At 43.2% G+C, this 19,993-nt stretch overlaps 1 protein-coding gene and 1 non-coding gene across 2 annotated transcripts in view; both read right to left on the reverse strand.

The window, feature by feature from the left end:
* HSD17B6 (hydroxysteroid 17-beta dehydrogenase 6) overlaps positions 1–19,993 on the reverse strand; it is a 37,274-nt gene that overhangs the window by 8,625 nt on the left and 8,656 nt on the right. Inside the window, exon 2 of the mRNA XM_073900807.1 lies at positions 1,344–1,670. Coding sequence (XP_073756908.1) covers positions 1,344–1,656 — 313 coding nt within the window. The 5' untranslated portion in view covers positions 1,657–1,670. The remainder of the gene's footprint in view (positions 1–1,343; positions 1,671–19,993) is intronic.
* Positions 18,731–18,835, reverse strand: LOC112832743 (U6 spliceosomal RNA). Its single transcript, XR_003210440.1, has one exon. It is a non-coding gene; the product is annotated as a U6 spliceosomal RNA (small nuclear RNA).

Below are 19,993 nucleotides of genomic sequence, written 5' to 3' on the forward strand. Positions count from 1 at the left end.
TTTAAAAAAATAAAAATCTTTAAAAAAAAAAAAAACTAAGGCGGGAATCCAGAGACAGTAAAGAGAACACTGATGCCAGCTTTTGATTTGAGGGAATTTGCCAACCAGTGTGAACTTGAATTTCAGTATTTATAGCCTCAAAAAAATTCATAATAAGATATGAAGTCCAGGGCCCACCTAAGGTAAGGATTCTAATAAAAAATACTTTTTTCATTAAACTGGGATCTTTAATGGCTATGCTATCAGTTTAAGGGTGAGATAGAAAGTCTTTCCAAAGGACTGAGAGTAAAACTGTCCACCTTGAACTTTGGTGTTGTAGAGAAGCAGCAAGAATCAACCCTATCAACCCTGAGGAATCATAACCACAAGCCATCCCTCATGAGAGTTTGTGGCCAAATTCCCACTATCTGGATGGTCCAAAAATCTCAAGCCAAGAATTAAGTTCAAGGTTCAAGGCAGTTCACTGTCATAAATCAGAATACAGAAGGAAACAAAACACCAAATGCAAGAACCAGCAGAATCAATAGCAGAAAAAGATTCACAAAGACACTAGATACCAGAATTATAAGACATATAATATGAAATATGGATGCTAAATGTAACTTTTTTTTAAAAAAATTTTATTTATTTATTTGTCAGAGAATGAGAGAGAGAGCACATAAGCAGTGGGGAGCAGCAGGCAGAGGGAGAAGCAGACTCCCCCGCCAAGCACGGAGCCAGACGTGGGACTCGATCCCAGGACCCTGGTACCATGACCTGAGCTGAAAGCAGACACTTAACAACTGAGCCACCCAGGCGCCCCGAATTTTCATCGTATTTTTAAGAAACTGATTCTTCTCCCCTTGGCTACCATTTAAAAGTATTCCTGGGCACCTGTGTGGCTCCGTTGGTTAAGCGTCTGCCTTCAGCTCAGGTCATGATCCCAGGGTCCTGGGATTGAGCCCCGCATCGGGCTCCCTGCTCTGCGGGAAGCTTGCTTCTCCCTCTCCCACTCCCCCTGCTTGTGTTCCCTCTCTCGCTGTGTCTCTCTCTGTCAAATAAATAAACAAAATCTTCAAAAGAAAAAAAAAGAATACCTTGAAAATTCTTTAAGCATAAAAGAACCTTGGTTATAAATACTCCACTGGCAAAAGTGGGATAATAGCTTCAAATCTATTTGGCTCATTCTTCAAGGTAAACCTTGTTAAGGAAATGAAACACCACCAAAGATCACGACTATCCTTCAAGTGAAAAAGACAGCCTTTTAGGGCCTGCTTTTGAGATTTTACATATAGAGAGAAAAACTTTAACAACTTCATGCCCACGAAGTTGAATGAATGAAAGGGGAAACTACTTCTCCTTACCTCTGTCTCCCACACGCTCCTTCACCCACTGTGCGGCCAGAGAGATGCTCTCTGTCTTGGTGATGTCCAGGATCACCGTCTCCAGCCTGTCTGACGTCTGGCCTCTCAGCTGCTGGGCCCCCTCCTCTGTCAGACACGCGGCCAGCACCCTCAAGCCTCGCAGGTCCAGCTGCCTGGCCAGCAGGTTCCCGAAGCCCGAGTCACAGCCCGTGATGAAGACGTACTTGTCCTGGAGGTGGCTCACCACCTGCCTCTCCCAGTACCAGCGCAGGAGGTAGTACAGGCCCACAAGGGCCGCCACGGACAGCCACATGGTGAGGGGACCTCCTTCCCCTTCAAAAGAAAGAGAACAGCTTTCATTTCCTTCTGTCCTTTTCTCTTTAACCAGTTATCTACTGAGTATATACTATGTGCCAGGCATTGCACCCAGTGCTGGGGACTCCATAGTCACCAATACTCACAGAGCCTCAGTCCAGAGGGGATCGGAGGTAACAAGACAAGCGCCATGCAGTGTGGTGGGTGCTGTAACAGCATACACAGAGTCTAATGAGGCTGCAAAGGAATAGGACCCACTGCCGACAAAGTTAGAAATGGCTTCACAGAAGCAATGATTTTGGAACTACTTCCTGTAAGTTAGCTAAGAGTTCAAAAAGTAGACCCGGATGAAGAACATTCCAGGCAGCAACAGTGTGTATATGAAAGAAGTGATGAGCAGCATAACCTCCTGATGCCTACAAGCAGTTGAACGTGGTGCAGGACAGGGCATCCAGAGGCCACGAAGGCTCAGACCAGGATGTTCCTTGTGGGCCACACTAAGGAATCTGGACACTATCCTGTAGGCAACCAGAGTGTGCTATTATTGGGAGGTACTAAATTGAGGAGTAAAATAAGCAGATTTAGCTTTAGAGAGATCTGTCTCACAGTGGGAGGGGAAGGTATATTTAACAGGGCTGTGAGGAAGGCAAAGAGATCGGTTAAGAGACCCAATTGTTTGGGTGAGATATTGCAGCCAAAGCAGTTTGTAAATAAAGACCAATCAGATGCGTTGTTGAAATGAGTGCTCAGAGATGCCTACATTTCCTCATGCAGTTCTAGAGAAACAGCCACCATTTGGGGGCAATCTATAGCGCTGGGTGAAGTAACATATGATTCATAAGAACACAAAACACCATCAAAGATGGGTGTGAGCCCACTAGGCCAGCATAAGACCTGCATCATGACACCTGCATGAGGTGAATCTATGCCATTCAAACTCTCTGGCTTGGCATTCAGGCCATCCCAGGGCTCTGGCCCTTGACTTACTCCTTAGGCTTCTTTTTTGCCACATCTCTCTTGCACCCCACTCTTCAATCATAACTAGCAGCTTTCAGTACCCCACAGGCTTTTCATGCCCCAGTACACAATTCTCTCAACATTCCTTCTTTCCCAGCCCTCATCCATTTGGCAAATAACGCTCATCTGTTAATACTCCGCTGAATCATCATTTTCATTCAACAAACATCAATTCAAAACCTACTATGAGCCAGACACAATGTTAGGCACGGATAAACAACAGTAAGCCCAACAAGGTTCCATTATTCATTGAATTCACCATCTAAGTGTGAAGGCCAACAAGAAAACAAAGCGATGGAATAGAATCAAGGACAAGATGCTGCTGGAGCGCTCTAGGGAGATCTGAGGTTTCTAGAGAGAGTAAAATAGAAGTTGAGATCTAAAGGATAATAAAATAGTAATAATAATAGCTAACAACAACAATAGCATAACATTTGCTATGTACCAGGCCCTTTTCTAAGCATTGCACATATATTAACTCACTGAATTCTCACAACAGCACTGTACGGCAGGTCCTGTCATATCCCCGTGTTAGGTTCAAATGCCAAAACATTTAGGCATGCAAGTGATTCGGTGGGGACAATACCATGAGAGGATAAAGGGGAGAGTACAGGAGTAGGTGGTAATGCAGATCTGACACCTCTAAAAGGAGAAAGAGGGGGCGCCTGGGTGGCTCAGTTGGTTGAGCGACTGCCTTCGGCTCAGGTCATGATCCTGGAGTCCCGGGATCGAGTCCCACATCGGGCTTCCTGCTCAGCGTGGAGTCTGCTTCTCCCTCTGACCCTCTTCCCTCTCGTGCTTTCTATCTCTCATTCTCTCTCTCTCTCAAATAAATAAATAAAATCTTAAAAAAAAATAAAATAAAAAAAAAAGGAGAAAGAGGGTTTGAGAGGAAGCTCCTTCAAGTGCAGGACCCTGAGAAAGTATCAGCCAGGCCAATGGGGGGCCCTTGAGCAGAGACTGCCCAGTAGAATCCCACACTGGGCAGAACTGGCTGGGCTCCATTGCTGCCACCATGCTCGGTTACTGGCTGGGGGTGCCCAGGAGAAGCGTGCCGCAGTATACAGGCCATCGCAGATCCAAAGGCAACAGATGGAGGCTGTGAGTCAACGGCACTCCTCAAAGCTGACTGTCTTGAAAAAACATCTGAGCAACACACTTCCATGACTGCCACATTATTTTATAGATGAGCACTGAGAGATGAAGTATAGCTCAGGGCAAAGCAGGGGAAGAGTGGTCCAGGCAGAAGACTTTCCTGACCCCTCTTAACCAGACCCCTGGTCTAACAAAATGGACCACTGCCTCCCTGACATCCCCACTGCAGCCTGCGCTTGAGTGTATCATGACGCCCGCTAACTTGTTACACTGCTTCCTTCCACTTTTAGACTGTAAAGCCCTTGTGAGCCCAGGCTATGTATTCATCTGCACCTGGTGCAGTGAATGGCACACAGCCGGTGCTGTGTGGTTAGATAAATGCTGTTAGATAAAGATAGATAAATTAAGTGAAAATATCCTCGGCGGGGGGGAGGGGAGGGGGGAACAAAGGGAGAAAAGAGTAACAGGAAGAATGAGCCAGAGAAGTAGTCAAAGTAAAGCCAAAGGAAGCCAAGGGAAGAGGGGCTTAATGGAGGATCAACTCTGCAACACGGAGATCCACTGAATACTAGCAGGTTACTAGTGATCTACACTAGACTCTGGGAGTTAAGAGTAAAGAAGCCAGCCCGCAGTGGGCTGATGGATGGACTGGAGGGCAGGAAGTAGAGCCAAGAAGAGACTCAGTTCAAAGGAGTCTGGGGAAGGAGAAGAAAGAATGCAGTAGCTACAGGGGAATGAAGTGTTGTGACGCTGTGATTTATAATAAAAAATATATATGTGGTCTTTGTCCATTTCTGGCACAATGCTTTAAATACTTAGAATTTCCTAAGTGAGGAGAACAAAGCTGTATTATTATGTTAATGAGGTTACCTTGAAGCCATATCTAAGGATGAGGGAACCAACAATGTGGTCGGAGGGTTGGAATGAGTCCCACCCACTCCTTTACCTCTGGGAAGGGGAGAGGGGCTGGAGATTGAGTCCAGTCACCAATGGCCAATGATTTAAATCAATCATGCCTATGTAATGAAGCTGCCATAAAAAAAAAAACAAAAGAATGGGGTTCAGAGAGCTTCCAGGTTGGTGAATACATGGAGATTCGGGGATAGCCACATGCTTGGAGGGGGCATGCAAGCTCTGCGTCCCTTCCCCACACCTTGCCCTATGCATCTCTTCCATCTGGCTGTTCCTGAGTTATATCCTTTTGTAATAAACCTACAGTAATCTAGCACATAAAATATTTCTGTGGGTTTTTTTTTTAATTCCAGTACAGTTAACATACAGTGTTACATTCGTTTCAGGTGTACAATATAGTGATTTGACAGTTCTATACATTACTCAGTGCTCCTCATGATAAATGTGTTCTTAATCCGCATCACCTATTTCACCCACCCCCTACCCACCTCCCCTCTGGTGACCTTCAGTTTGTTCTGTGAGTTCTGTGAGGGCCTCTACCAAATTAATAGAACCCAAAAAGGGGATCACTGGAACTTCCAATGTGTAGCCAGTCAGTCAGAAGTACGGGTGATAACCTGGGCTGGTAGCTGGCATCTGCAGTAGGGGCTGGGGCAGGGGATGGGGGCAGACTTGTAGGACTGAACCTTTCACCTGTGGGATCTGAGGCTATCTCCTGGTAGAGAGTGTTGATGTGGGAAACAAAGGCAGAAGAAAAATTATTAAATTTCCTTACTACTTACAGCCCATTGACAAGTCCTTGAAACAAAGTGACGTTCCTCTAGGGATTCAGCTGCCTCAATGTTGACACTTTCCCAAGGGCAAAAGGCAATCTTGGCCTGACCCCCAGGACCCTGTAAGTCTACTTTAACATATAAAAATTCCTTTGGAAACTTCCTTTCTCTCTACTCCCCAAGATACATGTTGGCAATCATCCCCCAAGCCTATGACCCACTGATAAACATCTGAAGGGTCTCATGACTAAGATTTGACTAGACAGCAATAAATGACCTTTTCCCAACAATAGCTAGCCCCTTCAAGTTCCTGGAAACCTTGCTTCCAAAATTTCTTAGAGACTTACACTATCCCTAATCCCCTCCCAACTTGAAAGCATATAAACTGCCACCCCTCACAACCCCAATGCAGCTCTTTCTGCCCCCAGGGTCCTGTCCCGTGCTTTAAAAAAACCACCTTTTTTGCACCAAAGACGTCTCAAGAATTCTTTCTTGGCCGTTGGCTCTGTGTCAGAATGGAGATTTATATATTTACACTACTATTTCTTGATTTATTGGTTCTAGACATTTTCTTTTCTTTTTTAAAGATTTTATTTATTTATTTGAGAGAGAGAGAGAGAGAGACAGCAAGAGAGGGAACACAAGTGGGGGGAATGGGAGACGGAGAAGCAGGCTCTCCGCTGAGCAGGGAGCCCGATGCAGGGTTCGATCCCAGGACCCTGGGATCATGACCTGAGCTGAAGGCAGACGCTCAACAACTAACAACTGAGCCACCCAGGCGCCCCTAGACATTTTCAACTGACTTCCTGTCATGGTAATGAGAACTTAGCTTTCTCACACCATATTGTCAGTCTCTTTCTCATCCACAGGATGCCACCTGGTTAATTTCCTTTGAGTTTTGAAGTTGAACTCAGAAAACACCTTCACAATCACAATGCATAAATTAAGATCTACTATTTACTTCAGGCCTGAGCCTCGCCACCCTTGGTCTTCACCATCCTTTGAAGCTGTTCTCCCACGAAGATCTTGAAAGCTGAAACTGCCCTCTGACTACAGCCCCTTCGTATCTTTAGGGCTCTTTCCCTTCTTTCCCACACCTCTCCCTGTCTCTTTCTTCCCCTACTGCCCTCCCTTTGCTCCGTCTCTCTATTATTACAGTCCTCTTATGGCTTCATTTACTTTCTTATTCAGTGTAGGTCCCACCGCCAGCCACTTGAGGGGCATTTTGTTGGCGTCCCATCCACATTCTCTCATTGCCAGCTGCCAAATGGCACTAGAGAGAGGCCACAACACCAACAAGTGATACCCTGTCTCATCTGGACTTTATTGATACAAGGCAGACTTTCTGTTTGCCTCCATCTGACCCTTCCCTCGTGTGTGTGTGTGTGTGTGTGTGTGTGTGTGTGTGTGTGTGTGTTCCCAATAACACCCGTTCCAAATCCTCTCCAACCTTCTCAATTTCCCAACCTCATGTTCATCGGGCTCTCCATCCACAGATGAGCTCGCCTCTTGCCTCCCTGCCAAAATACAACCTCAACCTCATCCTCCTCACTTCCAAACCAATGGCCTGCACAGTCTTAATTCATACCCACATTTTGCCTCTCATTTCAGGGGCTGCCACGTCCCCTGAGGCCATTCCTGCTCTAACTGTCTCTATATTGTCTGTCTGTCCTCTGGGCTCCCTCTTTTGTCTTTCCTCCTCCCTGAAACCATGCTACCCTGCCACCCTTTAAATGACCATCCTCTCTTACCCCATGTGGTCAAAATATTCAAAGAGCGTATACACAGGTCCTCTACTGTCTCACCACCCATGGGTTCCCCAACCCCTTGTACTCCATCTCCCATTCTCATCCCTCTCCGGAAACTCAGAGCTCACCAGGGACCAAGCAGACAATCCCCAAGGCCTTTTATCTCTCCTCCTTCTCAGATATCACTACAATAGTTAGCACTTTCTTTTTTCTAGTAATTTTATCTGGTTCTCGAATTCCAACTGGGTCTTGGGTGAAGGAGGAGATTGCTTTCAGACCATGCCATGCCCTTGTTGGAGCCTGTCCATGGCTCCCTGTCACCCACAGATAAAGTCAAAACTCTTCAGCTTGGCACATAATTATAATAGTGAACAGTAGGGCACCTGGATGGTTCAGTCATTAAGTGTCTGCCTTCGGCTCAGGTCATGGTCCCAGGGTCCTGGGATAGAGCCCCACATCAGGTTCCCTACTCTGCTGGAAGCCTGCTTCTCCCTCTCCCACTCCCCCTGCTTGTGTCCCCTCTCTCTGTCAAATAAATAAATAAAATCTTAAAAAAAAAATAGTGAACATTGCTGCTATAAACATCGGGGTGCACATAACCCTTCGGATCCCTACATTTGTAGCTTTGGGGTAAATACCCAGTAGTGCAATTGCTGGATCGTAGGGTAGCTCTATTTTCAACTTTTTGAGGAACCTCCATACTGTTTTCCAGAGTGGTTGCACCAGCTTGCATTCCCACCAACAGTATAGGAGGGTCCCCTTTCTCCGCATCCCTGCCAACATCTGTTGTTTCCTGACTTGTTAATTTTAGCCATTCTGACTGGTGTGAGGTGGTATCTCATTGAGGTTTTGATTTGGATTTCCCTGATGCCGAGCGATGTTGAGCACTTTTTCATGTGTCTGTTGGCCACTTGGATGTCTTCTTTGGAAAAATGTCTGTTCATGTCTTCTGCCCATTTATTGATTGGATTATTTGTTCTTTGGGTGTTGAGTTTGATAAGTTCTTTATAGATTTTGGATACTAGTCCTTTATCTGATATGTCATTTGCAAATATCTTCTCCAATTCTGTCGGTTGTCTTTCGGTTTTGTTGACTGTTTCTTTTGCTGTGCAAAAGCTTTTTATCTTGATGAAATCCCAATAGTTCATTTTTGCCCTTGCTCTCCTTGCCTCTGGCGATGTTTCTAGGAAGAAGTTGCTGCAGTTGAGGTCGAAGAGGTTGCTGCCTCTGTTCTCCTTTAGGATTTTGATGGACTCCTATCTCACATTTAGGTCTTTCAACCATTTTGAATCTATTTTTGTGTGTGATGTAAGGAAATGGTCCAGTTTAATTGTGGAAAGAGCCAAAATGTCCATCGACAGATGAATGGATAAAGAAGATGTGGTATATATATACAATGGAATATTATGCAGCCATCAAAAGGAATGAGATCTTGCCATTTGCAACGATGTGGATGGAACTGGAGGGTGTTATGCTGAGTGAAATAAGTGAATCAGAGAAAGACATGTATCATATGACCTCACTGATATGAGGAATTCTTAATCTCCGGAAACAAACTGAGGGTTGCTGGAGTGGGGGTGGGGTGGGAGGGATGGGGTGGCTGGGTGATAGACAATGGGGAGGGTATGTGCTATGGTGAGCACTGTGAATTGTGCAAGACTGTGGAATCACAGACCTGTACATCTGAAACAAATAATGCAATATATGTTAAGAAAAAAAAAGAAAAAGAAGATAACAGGAGGGGAAGAATGAATGGGGGGAAATCAGAGGGGGAGATGAACCATGAGAAACGATGGACTCTGAAAAACAAACTAAGGGTTCTAGAGGGGAGGGGGGTGGGGGGATGGGTTAGCCTGGTGATGGGTATTAAAGAGGGCATGTTCTGCGTGGAGCACTGGGTGTTATACACAAACAATGAATCATGGAACACTACATCAAAAACTAATGATGTAATGTATGGTTATTAACATAACAATAAAAAGGGCGCCTGGGTGGCTCAGTTGGTTAAGCGACTGCTTTCGGCCCAGGTCATGATCCTGGAGTCCCGGGATCGAGTACCACATCAGGCTCCCTGCTCAGCGGGGAGTCTGCTTCTCCCTCTGACCCTCTTCCCTCTCGTGCTCTCTATCTCTCATTCTCTCTTTCTCAAATAAATAAATCTTTAAAAAAAAACATAACAATAAAAAATTTAAAGGAAAAAAAAGAAAACCATTAGGCAAACATAAAAAAACAAAACAAAAAAAAATAGCGAACAGTAATTTAGAACTTACCTTGTGCCAGGCACTGTTCAAAACAACACACACACATACGACCTCATGAGGTACGTGCAGTCATTATGCCTACTTTTCAGATGAGGACCCTGGGGCACAAATTAAGGCAAAAATGAAGGGAATTGTCCAAAGTCAGAGAGTGAGTAGGAGAGACAGGATCAAATCACCACACCATACTATCTCTTTCCTAGAAGACTTCCCATGGTCTAGCCCTGGACTACTTTTCCCACCTGAGCTCCCTGCTCTCACAGTCGGAAGCCATCACCTGCTCCATCTTGACCACCCAGCTCTAGGAACATATTCCTCCCTTGACTTCCAAGATACTCCACTCTCCTGGTTCTCCTGCTTCTATCACAGCACCCCTTCCCTTCCTCCTCAGTTGCTTCTTCTCTCCTTCCTACACCCTAAATGCAAAGATTCCCCAATGTTCTGTCCCAGAATCCTTCCCTGCCTGTTCCTCAGGCTCTCCTTGGCAATCTCATCCCCTCTTATGGCCCAGATCTATATCTCCAACCTGACCATTTTCTGAGGCTCTGTCCTGTATTTCTAATTTCCTGAAGTACTCTCCAGCCAAATGTTTAGCCAGATACTCAATATACCCAAGACAGAATTCACCATCTTCTCTCCTAAAGGTGCTTCGTCTCTAGTATTCCCAATTTCTATTTGTATTACATTTTAGTCTTAACGCTCCTGACACTTCCTCTTCCTGGCCGCATGCATTCTTTGAGGAGATGAGGCTGTAGAGTCGGGCTCTGTTGTGTCTGAAGCACCTGTCCCCTCCTCTTCATCCCTATGGCCACATCCATTGTTCAAGCCTGCAACACTCAGTGGCTTTTGCTTGGCCTATCATAGAAGCCTTCTCACTATCCCCACAGGGTCAGTCCCTTCCCCTCTCATCCACATGCTGCTGTCTGCTTAATTTTCCCAAAGCACAGCTCTGCTGATGTTACTATCTGAAAAGCCTTGAACCTACTAAAAATAATCTAAAACTTTAGTTGGGTGTACAGGGCCCTCCATGATTAGGCCTCAAACTTACCTCCCCTTCTTCCCACTCACACAACCTATGTCCAAACCAAAGAGCTTGCTGCTCTCCATTTAGTTGTGCTGGGCTCTTTCCATGCTCCAGGTCTACACTCTTACCATGCCTTTGCCCTAAATGCCCTGGATGCTCATCTCTGCATGTCAAATACTCCCTTGTCCTGCAAGCCTCAGCAATTCACACTTCCTCTCTATAAAGTTTTCTCTGAATCATCAATAGATCTGCTCTCCCATAACGTCTATTCATACCTCTCCCATGTAATTCATCTCTCCAACTGGACTGGTACCCCTGGCGCAGTTCTGTGAGTGATTCATCTTTATAAGTGACACAGCACCTACTTCAGCGCTTTGGTCCAGTATGAATAAACAATTATCACTTCCAGAAGAGCCTGTTTGGTTTTAGCACAATCGAAAAAACGATGCCACTGCACCCAATTGATTGACTACAATTATATGTCACAGCTGTATTCCCTGTATTACTTTTGTTTTTCTTGAAGGTTGTAATTATAATACATAATAAGTGTTTCTACAGGCTTTTTCCTTCTCTGTAGATAGTTAGAAAGTATCTAACTCCACAAAGACACATAGAAGCAAGTATAAAAAGCCAAGACTCCAAGACTGAACCTGACCACTCTGCCCAGCATGGGGCTGCAAAGCCTTGCCCAGTCTTTGGCTCCTGCATCTTCTTCACTCTTCACTCACACTCGGTTACTCTCCAAACCATACAGATTCTTGTGTGTGTGTGTGTGGGGGGGTGTGTTATGTGGGTGTGTGGCAGTTTTATACATTTATTTGATAATCAACAGTTGGTTAGTTCTCATTCACATTAACTATCTGTAGATTTTTTTTAAACACTTTATTTATTTAAGGTTTTTGTTTGACTTATTCGATTTTGATTGGTTTGGGTCTTGGTCACCATGGCTTGGAAGTACACTTCAAACACTGGGAATTATCTTCCTTATAATAATCATAATAATCTCCCTGGTGTGTCATATTCTCTCAAAAGTTTTACATGCATGTTCACAGCCACTAACCACCAATCCAATGATCTCCCTAAGACTGGAACATCAGAAAAAAAGAACAAAGAGGAGGACCAACTCAAAAATTGTGAACCTGAAGCTGTAACCTGTGGATATCTCAGAGATTAAGCAAAAAAAGTCATGACCTGTGAATACCAAACAAAGGATCAACAAAGTTGTGTTAAAAAGGAAACAACAGGGCGCCCGGGTGGCTCAGTTGGTTAAGCGACTGCCTTCGGCTCCCGTCATGATCCCGGAGTCCCAGGATCGAGTGCCGCATCGGGCTCCCTGCTCGGCGGGGAGTCTGCTTCTCCCTCTGCCCCTCCCCCCTCTCATGTGCTCTCTTTCTCATTCTCTCTCTCAAATAAATAAATAAATAAAATCTTTAAAAAAAAAAAAAAAAGGAAACAACAGGGCGCCTGGGTGGCTCAGATGGTTAAGCGTCTGCCTTCGGCTCAGGTCATGATCCCGGGGTCCTAGGATCAAGTCCCGCGTCGGGCTCCCTGCTCCTTGGAAGCCTGCCTCTCCCTCTGCCTCTCTCTCTCTCTCTCTCTCTGTCTTTCATGAATAAATAAATAAAATCTTAAAAAACAAAAAAAAAAGGAAACAGCCCAAAATGGTGTCATTTAGGTCAAGGCCCCACACAAGGGCTTAATACCTAATTTAACTGCAGTTCCAACCTCCCCAGAAAAACAGTCTTAATCAGGAATTTTCCGATCGGCACATGATCGGCACTTATAAGTCTGCCACGTGGGCCCTCTCCACCCTCTAAAGGAAGATGGGATGATCTTCATGGTAAGACCCCCTACACTTCCCCTTAAGGGAAAGCAACCTTGCCTAGAATAATCCTTTTCTTTTGCGAATAACTTTCTTGCCCCACCCTCCTTCCTATAAAAACTTTCCATTTTGTACAGCTCCTCTGAGTTCCCCTCTACTTGCTAGATGGGATGATGCCTGATTCATGAATCATTTGATAAAGCCAATGAGATCTTCAAATTTACTTGCTGAATTTTGCTTTTTAACAGCTGCAAAAACTACAGAATAGTAGCTGAGAGTGGAGGTGATGCCTTAAATTTTTATGACATCTCAAAAATAATTTTTTTTATCACATCTCTCACTTAAACTGCGGGTCTGATCAAAAAGGGGCTATGTTAAAAAGAAATCCACAGGCCCCAAATGGAGTCACTTATGTTAAGGCCCCGTGTCAGTAAACCATGATTTAATACCTAAGCTAACTGCAGTGTCAACCTCCCCAGGAATGTAACCTTTAACCAGCCAAAATGGAATTTCCTGGTCAACAGTAGGAGATAATCCCCCATAGACCCCTTTCTCCCTTAGGAGGGCAACCTTGCCTAAAGAATGCATTCCTTGCTAATAAATTTCTTTTTTTTTTTTTAATGCCCTCTCTGTGCCTTTAAAAACCTTTCTTTTTCCAAGCTCAGTGCAGCTCCCCTCTCCTTGCTAGATGGAATACTGCCCAATTCATGAATCATTTAGCAGAGTCAATTAGATCCTCAAATTTACTCAGCTGAGTTTTGTTTTTTAACACAGTCAAGTTGGAAAACTGTTTCTCAAACCTGCCAGTGTATTTCTCCCGCTGGGGTTTTGCTCTTGCTATTTCCTCTACTTGTTCGCTGAAACAGACATTTATTAAATACCAACTCTGTGCCAAGTGCAGAGGATACAAAAATGAGCAGAACAGTGCTAATCCTTAAGAAGCTCACAGAACTAGCAGGGGATATAGAAATAGAAATAAATTATTAAGAAAATGTGGAGAGGACAGCAAGAGAAAGCACCTGTTACACCAAAGGTGTAAGGGCAGAGGTAGTGCCGGAGGCGAACAGAAGCTCAGCACATAAGCAGGACAAGAAGCATACCTCAGGCAGCAGGAACAGGATGTGTGTGAGAAGGCAGAGAGGTTTGTAAAGCTAGAAGCCATGGAGTAGCAAAAGATGATCCTGGAAAAATAGGTAGGGACCTGATCAGGAAAGCATTGGATGGCATGCTAAACAATGTAGATTGTGTCCCACATTTTCTCATCCATACATTTAATAAACATTTATTGAGCACCCACTATGTGTCAGGCACTGCATTAGGGGCTCACCCCTCATTCACTGCTGGTGAAAATGTAAAACGGTACAGTTGCTCTGGCACCTTGAAAACATTATGCTCAGTGAAAGAAGTAAGTTCCAAAAGACCACATATTGTATGAGTCGATTTATAAGATATTTCCAGAATAGGTAAATCTATAGAGACAAAGAGTAGGTGAGTAGTTACCTAGGGTTGGGCTGAAGGAGCTGGAGGGAAATGGGAGGTGACTGCTAAAGAGTAAGAGAATTCTTTTTAGGGTAATAAAAATATTCTAAATTGATTTTGGTGATGGTCACACAACTCTGTGAATATATTAAGAGTGACTGAATTGTAAACTTTAAATGTGTGAATTGTATATATGAATTATATCTCAAAAAAACTTTTGAAAAAGCAAAATAAACAATAGACATAATAAATATGTTAGAGGAGGATATGCACTTTGGGAAAAAGAAAAAGCAGAATAAGGGGGATCAAGAGGGCTGGAGTGAGGACAGTTTACAGTATTAAATATAGTTGTCAGAGTAGGCCTCACTAAGAAAGCAACATCTGGACAAAGACATGCAGGAGATGAAAGAGCTGACCATGCAGTGGGTATGAGGAGGAAGGGAGCAATTAGAAATATATAAGAGGCAGATGCCCTAAGACCCAGTGATCAGATGGGGGAGTCCTAGGATGATATCCAGTTTCAAATACCTGAGATGCAAGGATGGTTCAACATATACAGAAAATCCTAGGGGTGGGTTTGGGGCTAAGGGGAAAAAAAAAGAAAGAAAGAAAGAAAGAAAATCCTAGACCCCACCAAGAAACTGTTGGAACTAATAAACAAATTCAGTAAAACTGGAGCCTAAAAAAAAAAAAAAAAAAAAAAATCAACCTACAAAAATCAGTTGCATTTCAATACACTAAAAATGAACTACCTGAAAAAGAAATAAAGAAAGCAAACCCATTTACAATAGCATCAAAAACAACAAAATACTTAGGAATAAATTTAAGCAAAGAGGTGAAAGATCTGTACAATGAAAACTATTAAGACTTTGATGAAAGAAATAGTAGAATACACAAATAAATGGAAAGATCCCATGTTCGTGGATCAGAAGAATTAATATTGTTGGGGCTCAGTCAGAACAGCATGCAACTCTTGGTCTCTGGGTCAGGAGTTCAAGCCCCACATTGGGAGTAGAGATTACTTAAATCAATAAATATTTTAAAAAAAGAATTCATCTTGTTGAAATGTCTATTCTACCCAAAGCCATCTATAGATCAAATGAAATCCCTATCAAAATTCCAATGGCATTTTTCACAGAAATAGAAAAAACAATCCTAACATTCTTAGGGAAGCCCAAGAGACCCTAAATAGCCAATTTAATACTGAGAAAGAAGAACAAAGCTGGAGGCATCACATTTCCTGATTTCAAACTATACCACAAAGCTATAGTAATCAAAGAGACATTTACTGGCATAAACACAAAAACATAGACCAAGGGAACAGAATCAAGAGCCCAGAAACAAACCCACATACATAGTCAACATATACATAGGAGCCAAAATAACAAGAAAAAATAAGTGTTGGCAACGATGGGGAACAACCTGAAGGAGACTGGGAAGGAGAAAAGGGAAAGCCTTGGAGAAGTCTCAGGGAGATGAGCAATACTCTTCACTGAGCTACCTCCTTGGGCTGGAGATGCTTGAGTCCAAACATGACTCTGTAGGAAACACCTACAGAGCCTTTTCTTTACCAGCAGTGCAGTCACTGGCCCATCCTGTCTTGGAGACTTGGTCCTGGGACTGTCTACATGAACTATAGAGGTCATATGGCCATTTCCCAGCCTGAGACTTCCTTCCTCCTCTCCCTATTTAGAGTGAGCTCTTCTCCCAGGGAAGGTTATTATTTATATTTGTGGATGGGGCAATGTAAGCATGAGGAAAAAAGGGAGAAGCTAGGGGAAGAGGAAATAAAGATATAAAAGGGTGTAGGGAAGTGGGACATGTCCAGGGGCTCCAAGAGGAAGTAAAGATGGTTTAATCTCCACCTAAGAACCCACTAGGGTGTCCCTCCTTTGTTCCTCCCTCCTGATTATCAGTCTCCAGAGCCTACCCTCCAGCCCAGGTCTCAGTGACAGGGCCCCTTTGGAGCCCCATGAATTGACCTCGTTGGTTGTCTCGAAATCTGGGGCAAATACAGGGTCCCAAGCCACAGAAACTTAAATCATATGTAATATGATTTAATATAATCATATATATATTATGATATATCATAATATATCAACTGCTGCCCCTAATTGGTTTCTCTACAACCAGGAAACCCAAAAGAAACTAGCCGTGATACTCATCATCTATCCCTCAGTAGAGCAATCATAAAAACCTGACACAGGTATGAGAAGGAGGGAAGACTGGCAATCCTCAGTGTTAGGCTCTCTGCTAAACCGGGCTTCCCTACCCAGCCATTGTACTTGCTGTGTGCTGAAGACTCTCACATCCAAACCTGGAGATGTTTCAGGCTTCCAAGATTTTCCCCTTCAGCAACAGTGCAGAATGTATTCCGTTTGTCAGAACACTTTTTTGGGAGCCTGTTAGTTGATACCAGTGAGACCACCCGGCTAATTCCTGCCTACTTTTCCTTTTCTTCCTTTCCAAGAATCTCTCTGCATGAGTTCCCCTGCCCCCAACCCTAATTTTGTGGCTAGCATAAAGTCCTGAACCTGGATTCTGAGGCCAGATTACCTGGGTTCAAATTCAGCTTTATTTGTCATTTACTTGTATGGCCTTGGGTAAGTGAATTAACCTCTCTGTACCTGGGTGCTCATTTTCAAAATGGGAAAAGGACATCTCCGTGATTTGTTGAGAAAGTTAAACGAGTTAACACACATACAACACTATAAAATCATTAGATGTTACTAGCATTATTTTGGTTGTTGTTTTATCAGTGCCATTCTAGGTCTTTCTCTATGAGCCCTACCTCTTCCTCCAGGCTTTAACAGAAGGAAATTGCACCATGAGAACTCAAACTATTTGGTGCATTCAGATGTCAAACTCCATGTGTTGCAACATCCTTCATCATTTCTACCAGCTCTTTATCACCATACTGGACAATGCTAATTCACCCTGACTTTCTTCAGTCTCAAGCAGAGAACCTAGCTCTCTGCAATATAGTGCATGGCAAAATAAGGCCTGTATTCCCTCCTTTCAAACTTCAGACCTTCAGGTTTGTCTACAGACTCCTATCAGTCTAGTCACTGATCCTAAGAGTGAGTCTATAATCAGCACATGGAGGGCAGCTGGGTGGCTCAGTCAGTTAAGTGTCTGCCTTCCGCTTGGGTCATAATCCCAGGGTCCTGGGATCGATCCCTGTATCAGGCTCCTTGCTCAGCGGGAACCTGCTTCTCCCTCTCCCTCTGCCCCTCCCCCTTCTCGTGCTCGCACGCTCTCTCTCTCAAATAAATTAAAATACACACACACACACACACAATCAGTACATGGATTCATGGACTGATCCACCACAACATTCTCTGTTCTCATTTTGGACATACAGACTAGGTGGTACTCAAGTCAATTATCATTTATCATAATCAGATGCACCCACCATAATGTTTTAACTGAAAAAAAGTTGACAATGTCAAGTGCTGGCAAAAATATGGAACAATCAAGCATTTCCATTGAAAGAGTTAATTGATTCAATCAATTTGAAAAATGGTTTGTCCTTATCTACCAAAGATAAAGATCCACCTTCCCTATACTAATTGATTCCACTTTTAAGTGAATAACAAAAATAAATATGCGCACATGTGCATCATAAGATGTGTTCGTGGCAGCATTATCATCTGTAACAGCCAAAAGCTGAAAACAACCCAAATATGCCACAACAGTTGAATAAATAAGTTGAAATATGTTCACACAATGTAATGCTATACAGTGACAAAAATGAACTATAGCTACATACAATTAGATGTATGAATCTCACAAACATAATATTGTGACACAAAAGAACTTTGTGTAGATTCTACCTACACACAGTTACAAATAGGCAAAACTAATCTATGTTGCTACAAATCAGATTCATGGTTACCCTTGGGTAGGTGGCTGGGGTCAAAGATGGAGGGAGGTATTTAGGGGATTGTCTGTGGTGCTGGTAAAGTTCATTTCTTGACCTGTGTGGCTGTAATGTAAGTATTAATTTTGTGAAAATTCACTGAACCATCCACTTATGATCTGCATGTTTTTAACTCAAATTAGAAAAATAAAAATACTTCTTTGATAAAAAAACAAAAAAGTCTGAAGAAAATCACCTCCGCATTTGCTTATGAAATTCTTATCAAGAACAACATGCATCCATACACTGTGCAAGGCCCCACACAATAAATCCTGTCATTGGGGTGCATGGGTGGCTCAGATGGTTAAGCATCTGCCTTTGGCTCAGGTCATGATCTCCAGGTCCTGGGATCGAGTCCCACGTATGGCTCCCAGCTCAACGGCAAGTCTGCTTCTCCCTCTCCCTCTGCCTCTCCCCCGGCTCATGCTCTCTTTCTCTGTATCTGTCTCAAATGAATAAATAAAATCTTTTTCAATCAATCAATCAATCAATCAATAAATCAATCAATCAATAAATACATACATACATACATACATACATACATACATACATACTGCCATGCATTTAGTACCGGGAGAGTACTTGTGTTTTCTTTCTTTTTCTTTTTTTGAGACTTTGTCTTTTCTAAGTAAAGAGTATGCTACTGGTTATTTTTTTAAAAAATTTTATTTATTTATTTGAGATTGAGCGAGCAAGAGAACAGGAGGGGTGCAGAGGAAGAAGGAGAAGCAGGCTCCCCGATGAGCAGGGAGCCAGATGTGGGGCTCGAACCCAGGACCCTGGGATCATGACCTGAGCCAAAGGCAGACACTAAACCGAGTGAGCCACCCAGGTGCCCTGCTACTGATTATTTTTAAAGTACCTAGTTCTTCATATTATCTTAGAAGTTCAAAGCCAAATTTAATGTTCAATCAGAATAATTCTCTCAGCCTTTGTAGATAGCATTTTCTTCTTCGCTCTTCTATCACTTTGATTTTCTATTTCTTTTTGTACTCCATTGGCATTTTATTTACTTATTTTTTTAAAATATGGAACGTTTCATGAATTTACATGTCATCCTCGAGCAGGGGCCATGCTAATCTTCTCTATCATTCCAATTTTAGTATATGTGCTGCCAAAGCAAGCACTCAAATTGCATTTTATTATCCTTAATGTACACGTGTCTTTTACTTTAGGTTACCTCAAGCTCTTTTTGAAGATGCTACATCTATCCAAGAATAAAACTTAACAGATTCTCCAATCTCAGCCTCATTCCAACAACTGACTTCACCTCTGCCAAGTGGGAAAAATAAACAAATACTCTAGCAACTGATGCAGTGTACAGGCATTTTTTAAAAGATTTTATTTATTTATTTGACAGAGAAAGAGACAGTGAGAGACGAAACACAAGCAGGGGGAGTGGGAGAGGGAGAAGCAGGCTTCCCAGCTGAGCAGGGAGCCCGATGCGGGGCTCGATCCCAGCACCCTGGGATCATGACCTGAGCCGAAGGCAGATGCCCAACGTCTGAGCCACCCAGGCACCCCCAGGCATTTTTTTTTGTTATAACACACTTCATAACAGTATATAGGATTCCACAAAGAGAAAGAAAAAATGTTACCTGAGGAATTCTTGTTTGGGAATATATGTCGGATTTCAAACACTTCTTATTTAACTGCCTTTGGAATTTTACTTCTCTGTTCTCCACAGAATTAGAAATTTAACAAGTGGGAAGGAATAATGGGACTATTAAACTGTGTTTAGTGGCTGAGTTAAAAAAAAAAAAAAGAAAGAAAGAAAAAAAATTTTCACCACTCCCACTGCAAAGAGCTTGCTGGCCATGGGAGACGGGGTGGTGTCAGCGGGGGTCTGCTTAGGGCAGGACCCAAACTAGACTACCAAGCTTCAGCAACACAATTCTCATGACTTTAATAATTAGAGAAACCTCCTTTTGCTTACCCAGTTTCACAAACTTACCCCACAGCTACCAGCATGAACTATGAGAGCTGATTTTCCCCACTGTCAAGAATCTCAATTTATAGGGCATACCCAGGGGATCTTATTTGCAACGATAAAATCACCCCCAACTTTTAATATTTTCCCAAACTCCAAAGGAGTGCAGATTTAAAAAGCAGAAAAAACAATGGTGATAAAATTTCTTTCAGGAATCAAAGTTGAAAGATCTTTTGAGAAACCAGAAATCGTTATTAAGACCTCTCTCCACACAGACCTTATCTCCTCCCAATCCTCAACCCAACACACACACACACACACACACACACACACCACCACCACCACCACCACCACC

This window comes from Callorhinus ursinus, unplaced genomic scaffold (assembly GCF_003265705.2).
Source record: "Callorhinus ursinus isolate GAN/ISIS: 27379988/994484 unplaced genomic scaffold, GSC_fseal_2.0 scaffold14, whole genome shotgun sequence".
Taxonomy (NCBI): Eukaryota; Metazoa; Chordata; class Mammalia; order Carnivora; family Otariidae; genus Callorhinus; species Callorhinus ursinus.